At 41.6% G+C, this 25161-nt stretch overlaps 1 protein-coding gene across 2 annotated transcripts; it reads right to left on the bottom strand.

Moving 5' to 3' along the window:
* Window positions 1-816: 816 nt before the first annotated feature.
* col2a1a (collagen, type II, alpha 1a) lies at window positions 817-24772 on the bottom strand. Of its 2 annotated transcripts, XM_083920268.1 has the most exons (54): window positions 24501-24772; window positions 22459-22665; window positions 21232-21248; window positions 21047-21079; window positions 20390-20422; window positions 20158-20211; window positions 19760-19852; window positions 18940-19017; window positions 18658-18702; window positions 18479-18532; window positions 18174-18227; window positions 17506-17559; window positions 17362-17415; window positions 17201-17254; window positions 17037-17081; window positions 16846-16899; window positions 16671-16715; window positions 16460-16513; window positions 15908-16006; window positions 15747-15791; window positions 15530-15628; window positions 15375-15428; window positions 15146-15253; window positions 14989-15042; window positions 14763-14861; window positions 14540-14593; window positions 13494-13592; window positions 13301-13354; window positions 13159-13212; window positions 13012-13065; window positions 12833-12886; window positions 11615-11659; window positions 11242-11340; window positions 10510-10617; window positions 10313-10366; window positions 10130-10183; window positions 9993-10046; window positions 8859-8912; window positions 8665-8772; window positions 8480-8533; window positions 6820-6873; window positions 6526-6687; window positions 6263-6370; window positions 5858-5965; window positions 5622-5675; window positions 5405-5512; window positions 5248-5301; window positions 5020-5127; window positions 4859-4912; window positions 4137-4244; window positions 3760-4048; window positions 2751-2938; window positions 2389-2631; window positions 817-2298 (listed from the first exon to the last, which is right to left on the bottom strand). In XM_083920268.1, the coding sequence occupies exons 1-54, from the start codon at window positions 24586-24588 to the stop codon at window positions 2152-2154; spliced, it is 4458 nt and encodes a 1485-aa protein (XP_083776394.1). In that variant the 5' UTR covers window positions 24589-24772; the 3' UTR covers window positions 817-2151. The 2 variants fall into 2 exon arrangements, with proteins under 2 accessions (XP_083776394.1, XP_083776395.1); XM_083920269.1 differs by lacking the exon at window positions 22459-22665.
* Window positions 24773-25161: the final 389 nt, after the last annotated feature.

Here is a 25161-nt window from a genome sequence, read left to right on the forward strand (position 1 = left end):
GCAACTGAACCGCCAACCTGTGGGTTGAGCTGCTGCAGAGGTTTGGTTTAAGCTTGGTTCTTTCTAACTTCACAACCCAAGATTTTCAAACTTGTGGTCTTTAACCCCTTTAACATTGACTCAATCACTTTAGGCGGCTCCTTCTGGAGCTTCATGAATTTATACAACTGTTTTTCACATGTGCAGTGGTACTCTTTGAGACCTCTAAACAGACTCTGACTTTGTTAAAATGTCAGCTAATTTAGTTTTTTCCCAATCCTTACTATAATGGCTTTTGATTCTTTTTCATATTTTTTGTCAAGGCCTCAGTTTTATCTTCATATGGATTCAATGTTTCTTTTGGATCCGTAATGTTACATTATATTTTAAATAAGAATATGTCACTGTGAAGGCTTAAGTCAAGCTTTTATTACTCAGGACAGACCGGAGAGGAAACTGGCCACAGTACAAGACGCATCATTACTCTACAAAATACTTGATTCCAGTCAACAAAATGTTCTTTATTTATGCCTATTAGTTCAGACAAACAGGAGCCATCTCCGCCCAGCCCCACCCTGACACCGCAGAACAAATACAGTACTTTTGTTCCTGTTGTTATGAGATTCTCTCATATGAAAATACACACTTGCATCACAGTCTTAAACTTTCACACACTCTCACACACACACGGATTATGCAATCACAGTCAAGAGTAACTGACCTCATGAAATAAAACAAAAAAAGAAAACAAACACATGAATGGTTCAGTTGAAAGAAGAAAAAACGTCCCCACGCCATTTCTGTTTTTATTCAAAACTCAATTAAAAATCCACTTCATTCTTAATTCGGTTTTCCTTTTATTTTCCAATTTACATCAATTAGAAGTGTAACAAAATAAAAACAAAAATGATCATAATAAAATTAATTCAAAAAATGTACACGCCCTCACACACACAGAGACAACCCACCCTGGTTGTTTTTGAGCGACCGTCCTCTGAGTCCCTGCGTTAAGCTTTTTTGGGCGCCAGAGGAGGCTTTACAAGTAGCCCCTGTGTCCCCTGTCTTAACCCGACTGCACCCCTCCTCCAGGGTGGAGTGTGAGTGTGTGGTGTGAGGCTAGTGGGAATTAGGGCCGGGGAGGGGGGGACTGAATTACAGAACTCGTAGCACCTTCTGAAGAGAGAGCAACCCAAAGCAAAGATGGCCATTCAGCCCCAAATCCACCTGAAAGCTAATTTTTGGTCAGCTCAGATTTTGAACTCAACATTTTCACTTTGTTTTTCAGCGTGAGGTAGCTTTAAACAATCTGGATGACTACAATAAAAAAAGGCAAAACAAATTTCCCTCAAATTCTTTTCTTTTTTTTTTCCTGATGAGAACTGGGCCTTCCTCTGATGGGCAGTCAAGGGGTACAGGACATTGAAACATACATCCCAAATGTAACCTCACTTTCCCAAAAGTGTTGGTGTGCATAAAGACACATGTACGCACATAATGTGGAAATATATATAAAAACCATCTGGTTGTTTATAAACACAGACTTTTACAACAATAGAACCAAGGTTTTATAATACACAGTAAAGGTTTTACTCCCGCTCATGATGGACAGGCCTGGAGCACCTGGATTTGATTTTACTGATTTATTTTGGTCTACACTGATTCAAAATGCCGTATTTTTGTGTCGGGAGGGAAACAGGGAGGGAGGTGGAGTAGGACTGGGACAGAGGCTGTGCGGCTGTTCTGTAGTGGAAAGGGGGCTTGTCTTACTTACAAAGTAAACCCGTCCAGTCCTACCTCAACTCTGCCCATTCAGGTTAGACAATAAATAAGTGACATCAAGTCATGTTTCTGTTCTCCATAACTTGTTCGCTTGGTCCCTCTTCCTCCTGGCTCTGACTCATTCCCGTCAACAGTGGGCCATGGGAAACATGACTGGATCTCAAGGAAGCGGGTTGACAGAGAATGCTGGTGTGGTGTACGGATATTGCCGGTGCCCTTCAGTGCTAACATCCAGGGAGTACAGCTTGGAGAGCACTTCGTTGTGAGAGAAAAAGTATCAATTTTCTTTTATAATTTCCAGTCTTCTTTATTGTGGAAGTGTTGTGTGTAATGTTTCATGGTTGAGTTTATGTATTTCCTGTGTTTTTTGGGGGGCCATTGTGATATTCCACTTTACAAGAAGCAGACTGCGCCTACTTCCACTCCAAACTCCTGATCCGCTCCTCCGATGTCCATGGGAGCAATGTCCACGATTGGCAGACGGGAGGTTTTCTGTGTTTTGTACTCAAAGACAGTCTTGCCCCACCGGTCTGTATGTTTCTGTTGGGTGAGAGTAGAGAAACGTGTTAAGAATGCCAATCATACATGTATTCAACTTAAGGGAGGTTATTTTTTTCTGTCTGTCCTCACCTTGCAGCCATCCTCCAATACGTTGTATGTGAAGCGACTGGTGCCCTCTGCACGGAGCTCCACTTCGTTGGAGCCCTGCAGCTTCAAAGCCTTCTTCAGGTTGCCTGTGGCCTGGTCCATGTAGGCAACACTGTTCTTGCAGTGGTAAGTGAGATTCTGGGATGCTTCACTGGACAGAAGCCTCAAGAAGTTCAGCTGGATACTGGCAGAGTTGGCAACGGGGCCGTCCTCAGCGTAGTTGAACTGTGTGGCCAGAAGACAGTGTCGGGGAATTCATTAGCAGCTCTCATGTTTAGGATCCTTTGGTTTTACTTCAAGACAAAGAAATGACCTCAAGAGTTGTACTGTAAAAGTGCACTCACGTGGAATCCTCCATTCATGGTCTCTCCAAACCAGACGTGTTTGCGGTCCTTGCTCTTGCTGGTCCACCAGTTCTTCTTTGGTACCTCGGCGATGCTCGGGGAGACGCAGGTCTCTCCAGTCTCCATGTTACAGAAGACCTTGATGGCATCGGCTATGCTGCCAATGTTGGGATCGACCCAGTAGTTACCTGGATAGATTAGAAACGTGGGTTAATATGGAAAGAAGTCTTGTTTTTATTCTAGAAATATATGGTAAACCTGCTAAATTCCCCAAACCAGACCAAATCAAATATGTGTTTGGAAGGAATGCCAACTTAAAATAGATAGAATATAGCAGGATATCAAAAAATCTGACAGCAGCATTGTACCTGCCCTTTTTGGGGGGAAACCAGACCTTAAACAAGGTCATCAAGGTATCAGAATTTTGCTGTATGTTTGTTAAATATAAGAAAAGGCTTATCTTGTTCACAGTGGCAATAACATCCCTGTCTTGGTCCCCCGTACCAAGAAAAAATACTTTTGGCCTGACCTTATTCAGGTGCAAGGAATCATTATTATCATCATTAAATTGAGAGGAGAAGGTATAATGGTAGCTACATTTAAGAGCTGTCTGTCTGACTCTCCCTCACCGCTGCAGCCATCCTTATTTTTAACAAAAACAATCTGAATTCTCAGCTCATTATTAGAGAAGCTGCAACTACCTCTGTGATCTGAAACTGAAAGCAGCATGATTTTTTCCAGTCTTTGATTTTATTTCTCCTATTTATATTAAGGTAATTAATACAAAATGTCAATCAAGCACAGTCACACTTTAAAGACTTCAGTGCTACGATGGTAGGTAAAGAATAGTCTAGTTTTTTCCCAGGTTAATACGTTTTCAAACCAGGCTGTAATAAAAGCATTTTGAGGTATTTTAGAAAAAATTACCTACAAGATAATAATGAATAATTTGCTATAATGCATTAACCATTTTCTAAGGCAAAAATCAACCTTCCCTTGCCCTACTTACCGCTCTTCCACTCAGGGTGGCACAGTTTCAGGTCTCTGCAGGTGCGGCCAGGGTTCTTCTGGCTGCCGTCGGGGCTGCGCAGGTTCTCAATCTGATTGTTAAGGGACTTGAGTGTGGAGTCGACCTCCACATCGTGTGCCCTCAGGGAGCTGGAGGCCTCATCGGCTCTCATGTATCTGAGAGGATCTGGAGACTTCTCAGTCTGACCCAGACCGGCGAAGGCAGACATGTCGATGCCGGGGCCAGGAGGACCAGGAGGGCCAGGGGGTCCAGCGTTACCAGGAGGACCCTGAAGGAGAGAAAAGGCACAATCAGCTTTAGCGGGACAGAACAGTATGTGGGCTTGTGGATTTTATTTTATTTGAAGGACGTCTTACAGAAGGACCACTTTCTCCAGAACGTCCACGAGGTCCAGGGGGTCCAATGGGGCCAGGCTGTCCATTTGATCCGTCTTTGCCAGCAGGTCCGGCTGATCCAGATGGTCCCTACAGAAACGGTGAGTGTTGAAGTCAATGCCAGTGGATGCTCACATGTTTCCGTTAATCTGAAACACTACTTCATTTACAGAACTTGTGCTTTCTGTTCAAAGTGTAGAGCAGTGCTGTCTTTTTTTTTTTGTTTTAGATACATCACGCAGTCTGAATTAGAAAAAAGAATCTGATTAAGCAATTCGAATGTGCCAGCAGTTCCTCTATTACCCCAATCACCTCAAGACCCTGTCCCTTATTATGCTTGAAGAAAATTTGTCTAGTGTCATTTCTCTTAATTTTCCTTATCAGGCAGTGCTTGGCTTATCTAGAATAGATAGTGAAGTCCATTTCTGATCTCAGCAGGAGTGGTTTCACAAATCACGGTCCCTCCTGTCCGCCTGTCTCTTTTCTCTGCAGAGAGTAATTACAAAATGCCTCAGCTGCTCATCTTATCGCAGCCGTGGGTAATTAAAGCACGTGGCCTTTCTTGTCCCCGTCTTCGTCAGGTGATTTGAGAATTACAAGAAGACTAACCTGTGCCCTTCATTACCATCACATATCTTGGGTGTTAAGGCTGCAGGATGGAATAGTAATAAGAGTTTTTATTCTCTTTTGCTCAGTTTTCTCACCTTAGGTCCGCTTGGTCCGGCAGGTCCGGCAGATCCAGAATCTCCAGAAGAACCCTGTTAGGATGAGGGCGGATTAGATGTTGGAGCAGACAAAGGGCAGGGAGGGAAGTACGATTTAAAGTGTTCCTGCAGGGATGAGCAATTCCATGTGGATTACTTACAGGAGGTCCAGGAAGACCCTGCAGACCAGTGAAGCCACGGTGACCCTTCTGTCCCCTCTCTCCAGTCTCACCAGACTCTCCCTTGTCTCCACGTGGTCCTTGGGGTCCCTGGAGTAAAGGTTTAACATGTATTAAAATAAAATGCATACATGACACACTTTTAATTACCTGAATAAAACTTAAAAAAAACTTGATGAATATGTTGCCGTTAGAGATGATGATACTCACAGCCATTCCTCTAGCACCAGCAGCTCCAGGGGGTCCTGCAGGTCCTTGAGCGCCCTGAAGAAAGAAACAGTGTTCCTCATGTTAACATCAAAAATATGGGTCAGTGCCTGACACTGTGCCTTTGCATGTGGTCCCTACAGTATGTCATGTTACTTACACCCTCTCCTCTGTCTCCCTGCTTGCCGAGAGGTCCGACAGATCCGGGGCCTCCAGGGGCACCAGGAGCTCCAGGGGCACCAGCGGGACCGGTGTTACCTCGCTCTCCCTGCAGGAGGTCACAAGGTAAGCACTCAGGGGAACAACACCTTCTGCAAATTAGCAGATCTAGCAGACTTTCATCAAAATGTGTGATTTGCTTTTTCAGAGTCACTCACCTTGACTCCAGTAGATCCGTCTCTACCAGGAGGTCCATCTGATCCAGGGGTACCCTGAAATACAGAAACATGTTTTTAAATGATTCGGCAGGAATTGGGTTTGACAGCTCAGGATGAGTACTATTTCCTTAGTGTATTGTAAATGTGGGCAATTTCAGCTGGTTTAAATACAATCCCTGTTCCTGCAGGCATAAGAGGGATGCATCACGTTGTTGTTATTATTCTGTTGTCCTGACCTCTCTTCCAGTCTCTCCAGAAGGTCCAGTGAGTCCAGGGGGTCCTACAGGTCCAGGTGGTCCACGGTCGCCAGAAGAACCAGAAGCTCCTTGTTTACCAGGCTCTCCCTAAACATAGAGGAAATATTATTAGAGTTCAGTAGCTCATTTGACATTGAAGGATCAATATTGTGTGTGGATTCACTAAGCAATAGACTCACGTGGAAATTCAGATATAACAAACAATAATAAACCTCTAACTCAGGGCAAAAGTACAGCAATATAAAGACATAATTGAGACAATTAGTGTAAAAAGTCAGATCTTGGAAATCATATAGATGGCCCTCATCACATTTTCACACATCTTACATGGAAGCTAACACAATGCTAAAAAAAATATATATATATATTGAGGAAAGAACGTACAGAAGGTCCAGGGAGACCAGCGAAGCCTCTCTCTCCACGCTGACCAGGCAAACCAACAATACCACGAGATCCGGCCAGACCCATAGGACCTGAGGGCCCATCGACACCCTACAGAGTCAGGAAAGACAACCGTTTTCTCACGTCAGTCAGGTGCAGCTTTCGTTATGTTTATTTGTGAATATCAGGCTAAAATAGCAGATTATTGATGCTTGACGTTGGCTTAGGTGCTTTTGTGTTCTTGTGAGGTGAAAAGTCAAACTCACAGGTGGTCCATCCTCTCCAGACTCTCCCTTCTCTCCTTGTGTGCCAGCAGGTCCACGAAGCCCAGCGTCTCCCTGTCTTCCTGGGAGGCCGGCATCACCACGAGCACCCTTTGGTCCATCTTTACCAGCAGGACCAGCAGGGCCAGAAGAGCCAGGGTTACCCTTTGATGGGAAGAGAGAGAATTTCACTGGGTTAGAGCAGAAATACAATAAAGAAGTACACAAATCATTTTAGACTGATTTCAGTAAATTCATTTCCCTTCTAGGAATCTGATAAAGTGATGAAACACTCACATTAGGGCCAGAAGATCCAACTCTGCCGGCAGCACCAGGGAAACCAGTAGCACCCTGTCAAAGAGGAAAAGAGTTCATTAAACATAAACATAGCCAGCTTCTGGACCTGTGAAATATATCTATCACTGTCATCATCAAAAACTAAGGTTCATTATGAGATTATCAGGAAGGATTCAGCAAATATAAATCCTTTGCCTCAATTCACAGTGATCCCGTCTACGGCCTAAGAACTACTGTCTCTTCATGAGTAACCCAAAATGAATACAAATAACTTTTATGATTTTGTGAATGTGCAGCATTAAGCTACTATTTAAAAGAATAGCTCTGAATCTTAAAGGCGTTTTGACATCTCGCAGTAGGAAAAGCACAGGTGTAAATAAAAATGAGTGATGGCTGAATTCCATTTAGCTGCTTTGGTTTTGGTTTTGTGCATGCTGGCGCAATGAGACACCTGAATAAAATGTTATTTTTTTATAACATCTGGGTTTTTCCTGCGATGAGAAGTCAATATTTGCTGTGAAACGATCTGTTGCTAGAGCTGATCTAGCTTGGGTCTGCTGCTGTGAAGCCCAATGACACAATGTACAGTATGAGATATTAGATCATAAAAATAATGTCACCTGACCTCAATCACAGGCCTCTCTGCTTCTTATTGTCTGAGCTCACTTCGTTAGAGAGACTAGCTTGTCGATCAAAATATAATACTTTTTATTGTAAATAAGCTTATGTCGACATGACTGGCAACAATTTTATTCACTGTCTGTATTACCTCAGATTTTGTGCTAATGTTTTGTTTGTCTGTTTATGTTTATACGTTCCCTTAAGGGTTCAACTGATGATTATTTCCACCATCAGTTAATCTGCTGATTATTTTATCTATTCTCAATTACCTATAAAGTCAAATGGCTTGATTTGACCGGTGAAAAGGCCAATGCTCAAAATGACTGAACCAGAGAATTTGTGAATGTTTGATATTTTTGCTTCAAAATTGATTTAAATGACTAATGCATTGGCAATTGGATTAATTGTCAATTGGCTTATAACTAAACTACATTACATTCCTTCTCTTAGCTCTTAAAGGTCTCATACCATGCTCATTTTGAGGTTCATACTTGTGTTTGTGGTTTCTACATGAACATGGTAACATGCTTTAATGCTAAAAAAATATATTATTCTCTCAAACTGTCTGTCTGAATATATATCTCTGTCTGTCTGAAACGCTCTGTTAATGCCTGTCTCTTTAAGCCCTCCTCCTGAAAAAGCTCAGCCTGTTCTGATTGGTCTGGGTTTCTGAGTCATCTGCATCTGCACTCTCTGCATCTCTGCGACGTCATTGCAGTTGGAGGAATGACTGTATCTGCACTTTCTACCAATACCATAATATATTTGTGACATAACTGTAGAGAAGTCCTGACGGCTCATTTCAGGCTCAGTTTCTGAATACGGGCTGTGTGCTTTTCTGATGATGTCACAGTATTTATATAGCGCCTTGATCGACTTTATAATAATGAAAAAAACACACACATGGAAAAAAGACCTTTAAATCAGTCAGCTGATTAATGAATAAATCAATGATTTAGTTTTCCAATCAGTGTACAGGATATGTATTGTAATGCGTAAAGTGTTGTGCGAAGGATTATTTATGAGATAAGTTACTTACAGGAGCTCCCTGAGCACCACGTGCTCCTTTAAGTCCAGATACACCAGTTGGTCCCTAAAAAAGTGAGTTACAACAATTAATCATGTTGATTTCGAACAACAGTGACCGTAAAGATCAAGAAATGTGACCTAAGACATATAGATCTGGTTCTAGGACTTTATTTTATAAAGAACAGAAGTACCCACCACAGGTCCAGGAGCTCCAGAGGGTCCCTGAGGTCCAGGAGCACCACCCTCTCCCTTCTGTCCAGACTCACCAAGCTCTCCCTTGGCACCAGGCTGACCATCTGCACCCTGGATATTTTAACCAGAACAGTCATATTATAATAATAGTTAAAACATTTAATTTGAACAAAAGGTATTGTGGTGAGGTTACTTACAGGAGGTCCAGCAAAGCCAGCAGGCCCAGGAGGACCGCCCTCACCTCGGTCACCCTGCAAGAGGACAGAAGACACTTAAGGTACGATATTTATGCTGCTTTTATTCTCAGCTATTTTAAAAATGATTCTTTGACACTGTGTTTATGGCACCCTTGCTCGGACAACACCCATTTGTGAACCTGGCCTTCATTTTGATTTCAACTAAATACCAGTGTCGCTGAAGTGGCAGGTAATAAACACAATCCTACTCCATTTGTATGCCCAGCTATCTTTTGACAGGAAAGAAGAAACAACTCCATATAACCACAGTTATATGGCATAATCGGAAGTATTCACAAAATAAAACACCTGGTTTTAAAGCAACTTTACTGAAGGCTTCATTCATCAGACATAGAAAACAAATCAGGATATTCTAGAGATTGTGCTATAATGGACAACAAAATAAAAAGTTTCATATATTTCTCTTTTTTCCTCCTCTTTTTCTTGAATTACCTTACCTAGCTTACTCTTACTCTATTCGGTTTCATTGTACCTTATGTATCTACTTATGTTATATTTTGTTCAGTTATTTAGTTGGTTTCTGGGTTGTTGGGAGGGATAGCAGGATTTATGTTTGGTTATTTTTGTTTTGGTTCCTGTTTCTTTACTTTAAGGCAGATGTACTGACACACTGTACAACTGTTGCACTTTCTTTTCTTTGATCTGAAAATTCAATTAAAAAAATGGGGGGGGGGGGTGAGTTTCATGTTTGACCTCTTCCATATCACAGCTGACCCTTTCTTTTCTCCTCTGGAACTGAGCAGAAGCGTCCAATTATGAATGTAAGCGTTTTTTAGAGGAAAGCAAATTCTCAGTCAGGTCCAACTTTATCAGTCACTAGCAATGTCTCTACACTGTACAGATTCTGCTTCGTTATTGTGATGTTATTAATTTGTGAGCAGCAGCATCATCTGTCCTGGTTAGATGATGCTATTGCGTTTGAGATTAGAAAGACCTCTTTACACCACGGTTTACAGGGAACATTTTCTTTCCTTTTTAAATGAGAAGAGTCTTCCTTGTTTCACGCACCACAACAGCTGATCTACTTGTGGTATATACTGCCTACTGTGCACATGACACAAAAGAGGTACTTACGGGAGCACCACGAGCACCAGCAGCACCAGTAGGGCCAGAGGTTCCAGTCTCACCCTGGGTAGAAGAAAACCAGTAAGTCCATCAAACTAACCTTTGACTTAATTTAATATTTCAAAGGGTAACACTGTTATTCTTACCTTGGCACCGTTGGGTCCAGATGGGCCAGGAGGACCAATGGGACCAGTCAAACCCTGAGGAAGGAAAAGTCTGTGTTAGTTATAAGTTATAGGGACTAGAGTTTGGGTGTGATTGAATGTTATGTTTTTTTGTTTTATGACTGTCAAAACCTCTTGAGTCCAAAGAATTTATTTTGAACTCACTCTACTACCATCCTTTCCAGGAGCTCCCTCAGGTCCCTTCTGTCCGCCGTCACCCTGTTGGACAAAGTAGAAAGTTAATCATGCATAAAAACCACAAGGCCTCTGTTCATTACATTTGGTCCATATATATATCATTTAATTCATTAGAAATAATCCATAATGTTAAAATAAAAGTCCATTTTGAATCCAGTACTCACTCTGTCTCCCTTGGGTCCTGAGATGCCACCAGTTCCTCTCTCTCCAGGCATACCCTGCAGGCCGGGGGGTCCCTGGGATCCAGGAGAACCACCTGGTCCAATGGCTCCCTAAATTAGAATGGGGAGACAACGTGTCAGTTAATAATGTCTTTCATGTCTACTAGTTTCCTATGAATTAACTGGCCCTGAGCGTGGACATAGTGGCCCTCTTTTTACGGCCAAAAATATCTACAAATATTGTAAAAAGCCTAAAATAGATCTAAATAAAGCCTATAAGTTACATAACCTTGTAAGTGACACGATGTAGCTTTAACCCTGTCTTTTAACCTAACCTTAAACCTTCATAACTTGTGTTAGCTAGCGGCTAACTTATGTGTTGATGCTAGGGTCGTAAGAAGTGACTCCTTTGGTGGGTACTATCTAGCATCTACCCTGTTTCTTGGCCGGGTGCAACTTCCTTGAGTCTTGTTGTCTGGTTGCCAGGCAACCAGCAGAGAATCAAGGAATTCAGAAATATTAATAATAATACTGTGTGTTAATTTCCTCATTAAAGAAGCAAATGAATTATTCTGGAACGACCGTCATAAAAACAGGCTTTTGGAAATGTTTTGATATTTTCTTCTGGAATCACAAACATGAATCTAGTGGCCTCAGATTTATGTGCAGTCTTTTAAGCTGTACCTGTAAGAAACCATTTGAATCTAAAAGCCTGTGTCAAAGTCATCTACTGACCTTTGGTCCATCACTTCCAGGTGTTCCAGGAAGTCCACGAGGTCCCTGAAGACCCTGAGCTCCAGCGCCACCCCTCTCACCAGGGAAACCACGTTCACCCTGTCAGGAGACAAAAAGACACTGAGTCAACAGGAGAGACAAGAAATGGCAGTACTTACTCACACGTGTGATGTAAAGAGTGCTTGTTGGGTCCTTTGCTGTACCAAAATGATCAAATTGAGGTATTTATGTGTGAAACCAACAATGTCTATTAGATGTAATATTCCTGGATGAACCGTGACACAGCAGCACAGGTCATAATTGACTGTGTGTAGTACTCTTTGTTTGGAAAGAACTGGATATTAAGAGGGGAAGCTTTAACATGAATACTCACTCTGGGTCCAACAGCACCAGGAGCTCCACCCTCTCCAGAAACACCCTGCACAGAGAAAAGACACAGTTACACACATCGAGTTCTGCATGGTAAAACTTATGATGAGTTTTCATTGTTTATCAGGGCGCAAAAAAAACATTTAGGAGTAAGCAACGAGGCTTTTACTGATCTTCACCGTATAGAGTTTTTGTTTGATTTCCTGTCTGAGAACTGAGAATAGAGCCTGCTATGATAATAAAGCTGTAACATCTAACTGGCAGAAGATTTGATGCCCAGTTTATGTTTGCAGGCTTGATAGATATTTAACTATAAATGTAATGTAAAATTTGAACCCTTGTGCCCTGAGGTCTTTTGAGAACTGTCAAAAAAAACTGCCATGAAATGATATGTTATTTTGATTTCCACTTTCGCTGGGTTTTTATCTTTCAAACAACTTATGTCGTGATCATAAATACCAAATATTCATTAATTAATCTTCAGAATTTTAACCCTTTGAATACCAGTTTGTTTACAAAATGCCACCGTTGTTTATGAAGGAAAAAATCAACTTACAAAAATGTAATTATTTTCTGTATACTTTTTTTGATGAAAGATTTTGATGCACTCCCTAATGGAGGAAGCCTGCAAAATAGTATATATTTGCATAAGAGAATGGCTCATTCTAGTAAAAACTTACATTTTGAATCCAGGGCTATAATACAATAGCATGCATGTTTTTATGCTATATGTAATGGCTGTGGGTTTAAAATTGTGGATTTATTGGGTTTCAGTGGGACATTATTTTGACTTTTAGGGGCTGAGTGTTTGTATTTTGGCTGCACAGAGATTAAACTTCCAAAATCCAAGAGAAAAAAGCTCACACCCTTTCCAAAATGTATGCCATTTTCATAACACAGTCAAAAATGACTGAAAAAACTAAATAGACATTAAAAAACAAAAAAGTCCTTAGTGATGCACAGGAGGGTTAATAACAATGCCCAGGATTAATGACTGTGTTTAACAGCCAGTTGCACTGGGATATTAAAGTGGCTTCTTCTTGTTACTACAGCCAGAGACTGTTTTAGTCTTTCACTCCCTTTATTTCTACATTTGCAGTTATTTTCAGGAGTGGTTTGATATGAAGGTGGTAAACAAGCTCTGAAATTGGCTACTTTGAGGAGTCAGACTTAAGGATTCAACAAATCCCAAATAACAGGTTTGTTAGTAGGTCTCACTCACCTGGTCTCCAGGTTTTCCAGCCTCTCCTGGGGAACCAGATGGTCCAGGCAGACCCTGTACACATTAAAGGGATTAATAACATGATATCTGGAGATATAGAATAGGTCATAATCCATAAGTCTGCTGATCAATTGAATGTCCAACATTTGAACTGGAGTTTGATGATTAAATAAACTCACCTGGAAACCAGAGGGTCCAGGCTGTCCTTGCTCTCCTCTCTCTCCTGCAGGTCCCTGTAATAGACCCAAACACAGTTGATCAGTCAAGGAACCGAAAAGCAAAGTGAAAACTGTGTAAACACGATGTAATTGCACTGAAATACTCACAGCAGGGCCAGGAGGTCCAGAAGAACCAGTCTCACCATCTTTTCCAGACAGACCCTGTTCAGAGAGGAGTATTTCAATTACGAATTGATCTCTACATAGGGAAATGATGACATTTATGTATTTATCGAGGAAATGTACTCACTCTCAGACCAGGGCGGCCCACAAGACCTTTCTCTCCTGTCTTTCCAGATTCACCCTGTTGAAGAGAAGTCACAGTAAATGATCCATAGTCCAACAGTGGTAGATCTTGTGATATTTAGACTGTTTATGATCAAGTTTTCTTTATGCCACATAAAGACACCCCTAGTGGTCCTACTCTACTCTTAAAAACTCACATTTGCTCCCTTTGGTCCAGGGAATCCCATCACTCCTGGCTGTCCACGCGCTCCCTGAGGGCCGGGTGGGCCGGGGCGACCGTCCTCACCAGAAGCACCCTGTCAAAGGCGCAAGGTAAGAAATCAGAACACAGATATTGATATTGTGGAGTTGAAACATGTGTTTATATACTAAGATGCACAATTTTCTTAAAGTGTGTTTGATATTTCCTGTGTCTTCTTAAGCACACATGCAGTATTTTTGTCAGTGATGTTTTGTTTCAAATGCTGCTTGGAAGCCACTTTGCATCAGCTGCTCTATTTGTTTTTTCAGTTCAGTTTCAGTTTATTCACTAAACAGTTAAAATACAAGTACAATCATAAAACATAATGGAAATATGTGGAATGGATTTCCCTGATAAGCTATTTGAAGCTTGAGAAGAGGAGCCCTGACACTCAACAGATAGTATTTAAAATATATGTTTACTATCACGTTGTCTGCATTTGAAAACTGCATGTATTATTATCAGTGACATTTACAGCCAAGAAAACACTCAGGACTAATCAAAGACCCTAACTACTAAATGGTCCCAAGACATTTATTCCATCAGTCTAAAGAGTCCCCAGCCATTTAGGGCATTTAAGCTTTAATGTAGCGACTGCTGCCTTAAGCTCTTTTTGAAAACAGACAAAGATAAAGACATTTTCATAGTGTTATCTGTGGACCTCTGCAAATCACACTAAAGCTTGTGCATTTGTTTACATTTTTACCCTTTATATGATGCTTTTTCCTTGTCTTATATGTGAGGGAAGGTAAATCGGAAAAAGGTAACTGAGTGTATATACATTTCAGTAGATATATAAACCACATTATCACTTTTTTGTGCATTTCGCTGTTATATATGGATCATAACAATTCAAACTGCTACTGGTGATGATGTGATGATTTTTTGCTTGTGATAGTTTAAATGCCTTGTGTAATTTCAGAACTTAAACATTGCAACACACACTGCAAACAAAAGTATGATATTAAGCGACACTTAATATTAATATAAATATATACTCACAGAGGGTCCAACTTTGCCTTGGGGACCAGCATCTCCGGGACGACCGGTAAGACCCTATAGAAGGCACACACATTTTAGATATCATCAGCATCCTTCAAGAGGTGGGACCAATCTCAAACCTAATAAAATCAATCCGATCAAAGCCACTGCACTAAACATCACAAACATGTGGTTAGTGACTGAGATTTCGCGTGTTAAACACAGTCTGTCTCTTCTGACTCACTCTGGCTCCGGGGAGGCCAGACTCTCCTGTGCGTCCAGGGTCTCCACCAGCACCTTTGGGCCCAGCAGCACCAGGAACACCACGTTCACCAGGAGCACCCTGAGGAATATATGATATCAGTCAGTTCAATATCAATCTGGTAGACATATGGCAGCCCTTTTGATGACCATAACAGCATCTGTCTGGTGCTGCAGTGCGCGGATCAAGTATGTTCATGGTGACCCACCTTAGCACCAGCAAGACCATCCTGACCTGGGAAACCACGGTTACCAGGAGCTCCCTGGAAAGAGTCAGAGAACAATTCGATAAGTACATAAAATAGCAAACAACTAATTCATGAAGTTCCTTTTTTTCCGATGTTATTGTGCATCCTGATGACTTACTCTCTCTCCTGGAGGTCCGAGTGGTCCAGCAGTTCCAGGCTCTCCTCTTGCACCTCTCTTTCCTTCTTCACCAGCAGGGCCAGGACCACCTTGGGGACCAACAGCGCCCTGGAAAAAATCGAGATATGTAAGTAAATCTTCTCTGTAGTCTTATTCTAAAAGATGCATTTCAGTGGTTATGGCATGAAATAAAATTAAAAATGACTGAAATAAAGACAAAACAACTCACAAGCTCTCCCTTGGGTCCAGTTTCGCCTTTGAATCCAGGAAGACCAGGGTCTCCCTAAACATGGCACGGAAGAAGGAAGCCACAACCGTAAATATTCGTAGCATGAACAAGTATGAAGGTTTCATAGAGGTTTAGATTATTCCAAAGTGACTTACAGACTGTCCCTTTGGCCCCAGAGGTCCTGTAGCTCCCTGTGGTCCAGGTGGGCCACGAGGGCCAGGGAATCCAGGAGCACCAGCAATACCAGAAGCACCCTACACGGAAAAAAGAAAACACAAAATATCAGAATAAAGTAAAACATTAATATTGTGAATTATAAAGAAACACAAGATTACGGAGGTCTCTAACAGTATGAATAGAGAGTGGACTTACAGCAGATCCTTTGGCTCCAGGAATACCATCAGTACCGGGGTTTCCCTACAGAGAAGAGGCAGTGCATCACATTTTGTCCACAATAAATAAACAAATAACAAACAGAATGGTACTGTTGTATGAGTAAATCAGAATCTGGATGATCAGGATAACAAACGAACCGATGCCCCAGAGGGTCCGGGAGATCCTGGGGTACCGGCCTCTCCGCGGGGTCCCTGCGCTCCTTCAGATCCACGGGCTCCAGTAGGACCAGCTTCTCCCTGAAAGGACACAAGTAAGTCACCGTTAACAGGTAGAGATCATTTATCTGTGAATCCAGCTTGTGTGCCTTCATAGTGTTTTGCACCTGTTCTCTATTCCCAAATGTATTTAAGGACAATTACCTTTATTCTAAGTAAGTTAACTGATTATGATTATTAATGCATCATTTTCTTTCTTAGTAGTTTGTAGAATATACTACTGAAGTCTAACATTTATGTGAGAAACACAGAAACCACAAGAACCAGGCATATAGGAGGGGTTTTTAATCCAGTTTACCAAACTGAATAAAGACAGATCAACTGTCTGAGAGTACTTTACTTTACTTTCACTCACTTTACCGAGTGATAAAGTAGAACCTAAGTGACACTCACCAGGCTTGTATTGCTTTATATTACCACATAAACTTCTGACACAGAAAAATACTAATTCATGATCATTTAATCCGCACAAACCTTGGATCCTGGAGATCCTGGGAAACCGGGCGCTCCAGCAGGACCAACAGGTCCCTGTAAACAGAACACAAATTTGCAGGTTAGGGTTCATGTCTCGTCACTTTGTTGCTGTGTTATCAAAGGCCATAATATTATAAAGCATCCTAAACAACATTACAAAAGGAAAAATCAATAGGATGAACGGACGTATAGTGGGAACTATGATACTCACAGGTGGACCAGCGGGACCGGGCAAGCCATCATTTCCACGGGCACCCTGAAGAGTAAAAAGAAAGGTTGTCAGTGGTGCAATAAAGAGATGTTTTGTGAAGTTTGGAACATGGTACAGAAAACTATAAAAACGTTAATGCTCTGTGGATTGAAGCAGACATGAGTTTGTTACTCACTGCAGATCCAGCAGCTCCAGAACGTCCCCTCTCACCAGGCAGACCACGTGGGCCCTACGACAGAACATACAATTGGTCAGTTTATCTCGATTATTGTGGAACCTTTTATTCATCCTTCCTAGAATCCGATTCTGTTACTATTTTCATGTGTGAAATATTATGAAAGAGCAGATAAAGCACTGGAGACTCACCATGGGTCCAGGGGCGCCGTTCTCTCCGGAAGTACCAGACTCACCCTGATGGGAACAGAAATCCGGAAGATTAGAAGAAGGGAAAACGGAAAACAATGGAAACAATTGCTCAACAGTTAGAATCTGGTTCTTTTATAACAAAAAGATGCACATGCTGGTGTTACCTTGGCTCCTGCGGCACCAGTTTCTCCCTTAGCTCCATCCAGACCAGGATGACCCTACAGAGACACACAACAGGACCCATCAGGACCTCACACATCATCCAGTCCTCAGATGCAATCAATTAACTTGAGTTATTCTGCTTTGTGAAGGACGAAACACTCACTCTGTGTCCTTTGATTCCAGGAAGTCCAGGAGTTCCAGGGAATCCACGAGCTCCCTGAAATACAGCAACACAAATTGTTTACACAAGGAACTTTATTTCTATTTTCTTCTCTTGACTTTGTGGTGTAACTGTGGAGTTAGTCACCTGAGGCCCTGCAGGTCCACGCTCACCAGCTTTTCCAGGTTTGCCAGCCTCACCCTGGAAACAAACAGGAAGTGGATTTTTTTTTTTAAAGCAGTGCACAGTAGCTGTCTGATAAAGTTAAGCAACACCGTATTTTACTGTAGAGGAAACATGTTCATGCAGCCTGTGTTTTATAAAGTCAGTATTGTGGGGAAATAGAGAGTGCCCCCTGGTGGTACATTTGGTTAAGAGCGTAGGGGACCTTATAAATAAATGTTTACATGTTGGACTGACATTATTGTGAAATAATAGTGAGGTCATAAAAACAAATAGTAATATTGTAACTTGGGACATAAGAAAATAAGGAACAACTTTATATTCTGAAACTCTGTTCATAGAAAACTGTGGTTTTCTTTGAACCTTGACCTTGACTTAGTGTAGGTTTTGCACTTGTGTTTAATGCACTGTGGGATTCGTACAAATATAATAATCATACATTTTATTTTTACTGTACAGCATTTTTCAAAACAAAGTCACAAAGTGCTTTACATGCTTTAAAAGGGACAAAAACACAATCAGAAAATCCAAAGTAAAATGGAACTTAAATGCCCAAAAATAATATGAAAAATAGAAAGCAATAACATGAAAAAAATTAGACATGTTGGAAATAAAAATGCCCTGACACTTACATCGCTTCCAGGTTTTCCAGAAGGTCCAGGTGGCCCACGAGGTCCAACTGATCCCTGTTATTAAAAAAAGAATAATCGTGACAATTATCTAATTGCTCCAAAAACTGTTGTGCTGCAAAACACAAACACTGCCTTTATACTGTCCAGCTGTTGAACTAAATGTGTAGCTATAAAGATATATACAAACAGCGATTAACTTAAATATGCTGATGATACTGTTTAAACTACAGCAAATGTGAGCAGAACCATATGAAATCAGTCCGTTGGCCAGACAGATGCATTCTGGGACATATGTTAATACTTACAGCTGGTCCAGGCTCTCCAGCCTCTCCAGGCCCACCTTGGAAACCTTGTGGGCCCTAAAAGGTACAAATGACAAAGCAATGTATTTATTCATTCATGCCATCAATCCTTCTCTGCAGTAACTGCTTGATTATAATGACCAGTCACATAATGCTGTAGTGCTGTTAATGAATGTACTTACAGGAGCTCCACTAGGTCCGGGGGGACCACGAGGACCCATAGGACCCTGAAAGAAAAACACAAGACCACATAGTGTGACAAATGAATTAAATAGATAGCTTGATATCTCCATGTTGGAGTGAAACGACTGGACCACAAGGTGGCAGCATTGCAGTCACTACTGGTCACTTCTCTTCAGCAGTAACTCTGAGACGAATGTATGTAAAGAGGTTCTGTCATTGTGAGAGATGAACTGATGACACTCTACTCAATAGATGTATTGACTGTACACAGCATTATTTACCATGGGTCCCTGCATCACACCCATCTGAGCGCCTCCGGCCTTCTCATCAAAGCCTCCAGCCATCTGAGCAGCAAAGTTCTGTAAAAACACAAAACAGACAGAGAATGAGGGTTAGTGACTGTAGTTTATCCTACCTGAGCTGATGGAGCAAAGTGGGTCATAATAACATGCAGCAGCAAGTGAACGGCATTAACTGAATGACTTAAATGTAAATAGTTCAGTTACCATGATAGAAATAAGAAAGAATGCATTTGCCTGCTAAAGTAGTGCACCGTTTTCACCCTCAATGTTTCTGTGAAAGCATAAAGGACTCAACAGTCGATTTTGGACATTAGATCTGTAATGTGCCTCCACATTCTTCTTCTCTTTCTTCTTTGAATTAAAAAACAAATGTATTGACTCATTTTGGCCTCATTTTTTCAGCTGTTGGCTGATGAAGCTTGTGATTTACCGTTAACTCATTGCTATAGATTTATACCTCTGTTTTAAATGTTTAGCCAAACATTCCTATCACCGTGCGATGTGTTATATGCAGGGTTCTAGCGAAAATGACCTCTCAATTTTATCAACAACTAAAGCAGGATCCTTTTTCAGGGCATAAAACTGACGTTCTGTTGACCTTTACAACTCAAGACGTGATAGTCTAATCACGCCATCACCAACAGACCTCTTGAATCGAAGACTCAATCGAATTGTGACCTTGAAATCAAACGTTTAATCGAATCGTGACACCCCTAATGATACAGGAGTATCTTGGGACTTATATCTGGTATTAAACTGTTGTTCATGTCATGTGTTACAGAATTCCTCCGAGACTTACCCCTCCGAGTCCTGGTGGTCCAGGTGGGCCGGCGGGTCCGGGGTTTCCGGGGGTGCCGGGCTCACCATCTCTGCCACGAGGCCCTACATTTCCCTATGAGAAAAAGAGAGAGCGTGATTTCTTCTAAGTTCATTTGGATCACTTAAGAATATTTCAGGTGAGTTTCATCGATGTCTACTCTCATTTCTGTTGCATGATGTTTAGATTTGCATGTTCCTACACTTTAACATTAATAACACAGCAATCTCAAACTAGCTGCAGTTATTATAATGATCAGAATGGTTTTTATTTGGCAGTCTGATGCTAAAATCACAGATTAATGAGACAATTTCTTCTGAATGATGTACTGAGTAGATTGGTGGAGTGGTGTTTTTCCGTTACAGAGTGTTGTTTTTTACCTTATCGCCCTTAGCGCCAGCTTCTCCGCGTGCTCCCTGCTCACCTGAGGGGCCCTGGAAAAACAAAGATATTTGTCTCAGTAAGATTCCCAGGATGGATAAAGCTCAGGGCAATTATTGTCTAACAATTAACAACAATGCCTGGATAAGCGTAGAATGAATATAATAAACAAACAAGTTCCCCTTATGTTTAAAAATCTCAATAAATCCAGTACAAATGTGTAATATTTACCATAGGGCCTGGTGGTCCTTTTGGTCCTACAACCTGTACAAAGATGAAAAGAAAGCTTTTGTCAATGACGCTTCATTACCAGACCAATCTTTCATGTTGTGTCCGGTCGCACCAGTCTCTGAACAGCTAAAAATAGAGAAGAACATTCCAGCTTTGTAGGAGGTGGACATCACGCTAAAAACACAATCTGATGAGGATTTCATTTGACAGTTTGAAGTTTTGTTAAAAACATCACCTCTCCTTAACCTCTGGTTTGCCTGACTTTATTCACCTGTCATGTGCACTTGCAGCAAAGTTGCTGAGAGCATGTAAGAGGATTTGATTGGGTTCATTATGTCCAAGGAATGCAGGGTTTTTCCTAATGTAATAGAAAGTTCAATGAGGGTATTGTTGGACATTGTAGTTAGCCTCTTATCAGCGGGAAAATGCGGAAAGGTGGGATAATCAATGAATAAATACAAATGCTACATTTTTTTCAGAGTTTAAGAAGAACGCCAAGTCGAGAGAGAAAATCAGCAAAGTTAGAACCCGAGAAAGATGTGTTTTGTGTGAATTGACAGTGTTGGCCATTTCAAATCCCCCCCCCCCCCCAAATAAAAGCCACAGGTTTGTTTGTTTATTGGATCAAAATCACTCGTACAAAGGAGTCATACTTACATCTGCAATGTCTCCTGGTTCACCTTTCTGGCCCTGATTGATAACAGAGAGAAGTGATATCAGTGACCTGAAAAAGTTTACTTAGAAACAAACTACTTAAAACTGCTGGTTGTACAAGAGAGGTTATTTTGTAACTTGTGGAATGAATGGATACCAGTATGTTCCCACGCAACCCACTGCCTCACCTTAGCACCAATCGTTTCTGATGTTGCAGATGGATGTGTGAAGGGGGAGGGAAGGAAGAGCAAAACATTAAAAGTGCACAAGTACAGTTTAAACATTTCAGACACTTGATTGATTGAATCCTAGTTTTATGGTTCTTAGAAAAGGAGACCTGCAAGGAAATCTAATGATGCTAAAGTGATCAAACACCATTCACCAAACCCCAAAGGCAAAGGACCCATCTAGATTATATTAATGGTGAAAAGTTCCAAGAGGGATGAAGCAGAAGAAAGCACGGATCAGAAGATGAGAATTAAGTATTTAGATGCAATCAATAAAGCAAAATGTGAAAGCTAGTAAAAGGTAAGCAAGCTGTAACAGCCAAGCTTAGCTTATTGAATAAAGCATGGCAGCCAATGCCAGTAAGCTTATTTTGTGTATAAGATGTGTATTTATACCAAATTTGAGGTAATAAACTTTTATTTAAGTGGTATTAGACTCTATTTCTGATGGCCATGGTGATGCATTACTGAACAGGCACTCAGATGTCATTAAAAGTTGTGATTTGAAAAAAAAATATTTTTTAAAATATTAAAACACAACTGTATTGTCTCTTTAACTGCTTAGTATTAGATCAATCAGTCAAATCATTGTAATTCACATATAACAGGAGGTATATTTAGACTTTTTTACAAGGCCTTAAACCATTGACAGGTGCATGTGTAGTCTTCATGTGAGGCCAAAAATGTTAAGAAAACTTTGGTCCCTCTCTGAAGAAACCTTCATTTTGTGTAAGTAGTCAAGTAATCATTGAGTTGAGGCTCAGTATGAACATAGGCATTATCGTAGTCATGAGTTAAAAAGAGCAGAAGGCGTCTCTACAGGTTTAGGTGAGAACCAGACAACAACATCTCAGGATCCATCCAATTCCCTCAGAGGGAATGAGACGATCCTGATAATGTTGCTTGTCTGGTCTCCATCAAAACCAAACACGTAGAGGGCCACTTTCGAATGGGGAACATCATTAATGTTATCGCCTAATTGCAAATCATAAAACTAAAATGTTTTAAGAGCAGCCAAAGCTATTAAAATCAAATCAAGAGTCTACAATCAGTGACTGCTGCATCACTGATTAGGCAGAATATCTGGCTCCTGAGGCAGCTCCCCATTCAAAAGTGTTGGCCAGGGTGAGATAAATGCAAGCTAAAAGAGTAATTTATTTATGGGTAGGTGAATAAATAAATTACAACCAATGGGGGCACTGGCATCAGCAGGGCAGATGGGACAGCACTCTCCAGATGGGATGAGAGGGTTGGCACATTCTTTCATCTCCTCGCAGATTATCTCATCGCACAGAACCGCTCCGCTGTCGCACACACAGATACGACACGGCTCGGGCTTCCACACATCCTTATCATTATACTGCTGGCCATCCTGGATGCAGCCACCTGCCTCCTCTGCAGGGGCCAGCAGGGGGCGCGTGGCAGGTGGACAGAGGAGGAAGACAGAGAGGATGTTCAGGAGAGAATTAGAAAGGGAAGGGTATTTGGGGTTTATACAGTATTGAGGGTTGGTAAAGCAGAAAGAGGGAAGTGGAAGTATGAGGATGAAAGGGGGTCAAGGGGCACGGCAAGGAAGTAGGAGGAGTAATGGCAGTATGGGGGTAAGATGGAGGAGGAGTGGTTAGTGAATTAAGGAGGAAGGACAAAGATAAAAGTTATCCTGTATCAAATAAAACCTCTGAAGTGCAAAGTACACAAAAAGTGAAAAAAAACAGCACAACACGATAAAACACATGAGTGTGACTGCATAATAGAAGTAAGTGGCCTTGTTCCTCTGATGCTCTGGAACAGGTGGTGGTTTGACCCAAAAATAAATACTCTGGTACAAATCAGTAGCTGTGGACCATAATTTACAACTTTTAAAAATAACTCATCAAGCAGACAAGAAACTGCTCCCCAAGTTATCGTATGAAGAATTTTATAGCAGCGTAAAATGTAATGTCAACAAGAGCCTCAGTTACCAGTTGTGTCAGAAGCTGCGGTTGAGGTATTTCACGTCGTGGGCTGAGTATATTTAACCTGCAGGCCTGCTCTCCTGCTCGTATGAATGAACCTCTCTTACAGGGATACTGTGCCCAATTGACAAGCTGCTGCCTTAAGTAAACACTGGCTCCTTCTAAAAGTCTCCATCTGGATCCCATAGCTGTGTCAAGCGCCAGTGCAAACACTTTGGGGAATTAAGAATGGGTGATTTGTTTAATGTATACAGCATAGGGCTGGGTCTCTTAACCGCTGGTGTTTGTTTTTGAAGCTTCTTTGTGAAAGTGATACTTAGCACATACATGTGACAAGGAGGTTCACTTCTACTAACTAACATCAACTTGTTTTATTACAATTTTGGGTTTAATGTAAAACTAAAAGCTGATTAATACTATAAGAGAGGAGTTTGGGAGCATTAAGTGAATTCTGTCTTGCTATAAATACAACTATGTGTCTGTCATCTGTTGACTCCCTGCTGTGCACCCTTGTCCTCTGTCCTGCTCCCTTCCCACTACCCTTTGAGCCTGCAAGCCTGGGGTCAAGCACTGTCTGACCCTGTCACTTCACATCATGAAAACTTCTGAACCTGCTCCAGCAGAAATCCTGTGGGTGAGGTGAACACATTTGTTTTACGTCTTAAAACAGTTAATCTAACATTCAATTTTATCAAGACTAAAAATCCTGATTTGTCTGACAATCTACAGACAAGTATTTCTGCTACATAATGGTAGAAACAAGGTAATCCAAAAGGCATTTAAGGCATCAATGAGCTTGATTAAAAGCAGATTTGTTGCTGAAAACTAGCACTAGGGTAAGAGCAAACACAGCAGGAAAGGCTGAGCAGCAGGACCCAGGTGAGGACAAACGGACACTTGTTCACCTGGTCCTCCATCCCACACAGTTGTGCCTTGACAGCCTCACCTATCCTACAGAGAGAAATGGACTGGCTTATTTGGGAAGACCATTGGTGGCCTGCTTGACATTATGCACTCACATCATCAGAAACAGCTAACTACATAACTGTGAAAAGCATGTAATGATACTGGCCATAGCACAAAAATAAGATACATCCCAGCCTAACAGAGTTGTGCTCTTCATGCTCTTGATTTGACACCACTGGCATTTGATTTACCTTCCACCTTTCTTCTGAGACATCAGGTAGAGAAGAGTAGGAAGGCAACAAGAAGTCATATACACAGAATGACAATCCACATTTTTGCAAGTAAAAAGAAAAAAACATTGCAACTTACGGTCGTCCTGACATCTGACCACGGATAGTAAAACAACCTGGGATGCTACAAGTAGCAGAACAGTCCTTGAGTCCACAAAGCTGAACATGTCTAAATATTAGACATGCAGTAGCTTGGGTGAGAAGTGAAGAGGTGGATGAGACCAAGCTTTCAGTCAGTAGTGTGTTAAGCCTGTGTTCCCAAAGACTTATAGCACCATGCAGCCAAACCCTCCAAGATCTAAGTGGAATCCAACGCGGGGCCCCAGCTGGTACTCTGCACCCAATGCGTCAGGGCAAGTACCGTGGTTTTATGTCCACTGTGCCTTGTACGGATCTTCGTATATTCCAAAATACCAGTCCTTCCCCCAGACCCCCTGTCAGCTGAAACCTGAACCTCATCTCCCTCCCCTCAATCCAGCAGCATCTACTCTCCCAGGGTGGGTTTTCTTTTTTCTTTTTTTTAACTCAAGCCCTCCTTCCTCTCTTGACCTGCTTGGCCTGGCCCGGCCAAGAGATGCACCTTCACTTTCACATTAGAAAGGGAGCAACAGGCAGCAGAGCACAGGTCAAGCCCTGGCTCCAGCAGCACATGCCATGGTGTCAATGAAAGTTGACTGAAAAAAAGTGGCAGAAGAACTGGTAATAGCTTTCGTGTAAAAACTAAAGTTCACATTACTGTT

Source organism: Echiichthys vipera (assembly GCF_963691815.1).
Source record: "Echiichthys vipera genome assembly, chromosome: 9".
NCBI lineage: Eukaryota > Metazoa > Chordata > Actinopteri > Perciformes > Trachinidae > Echiichthys > Echiichthys vipera.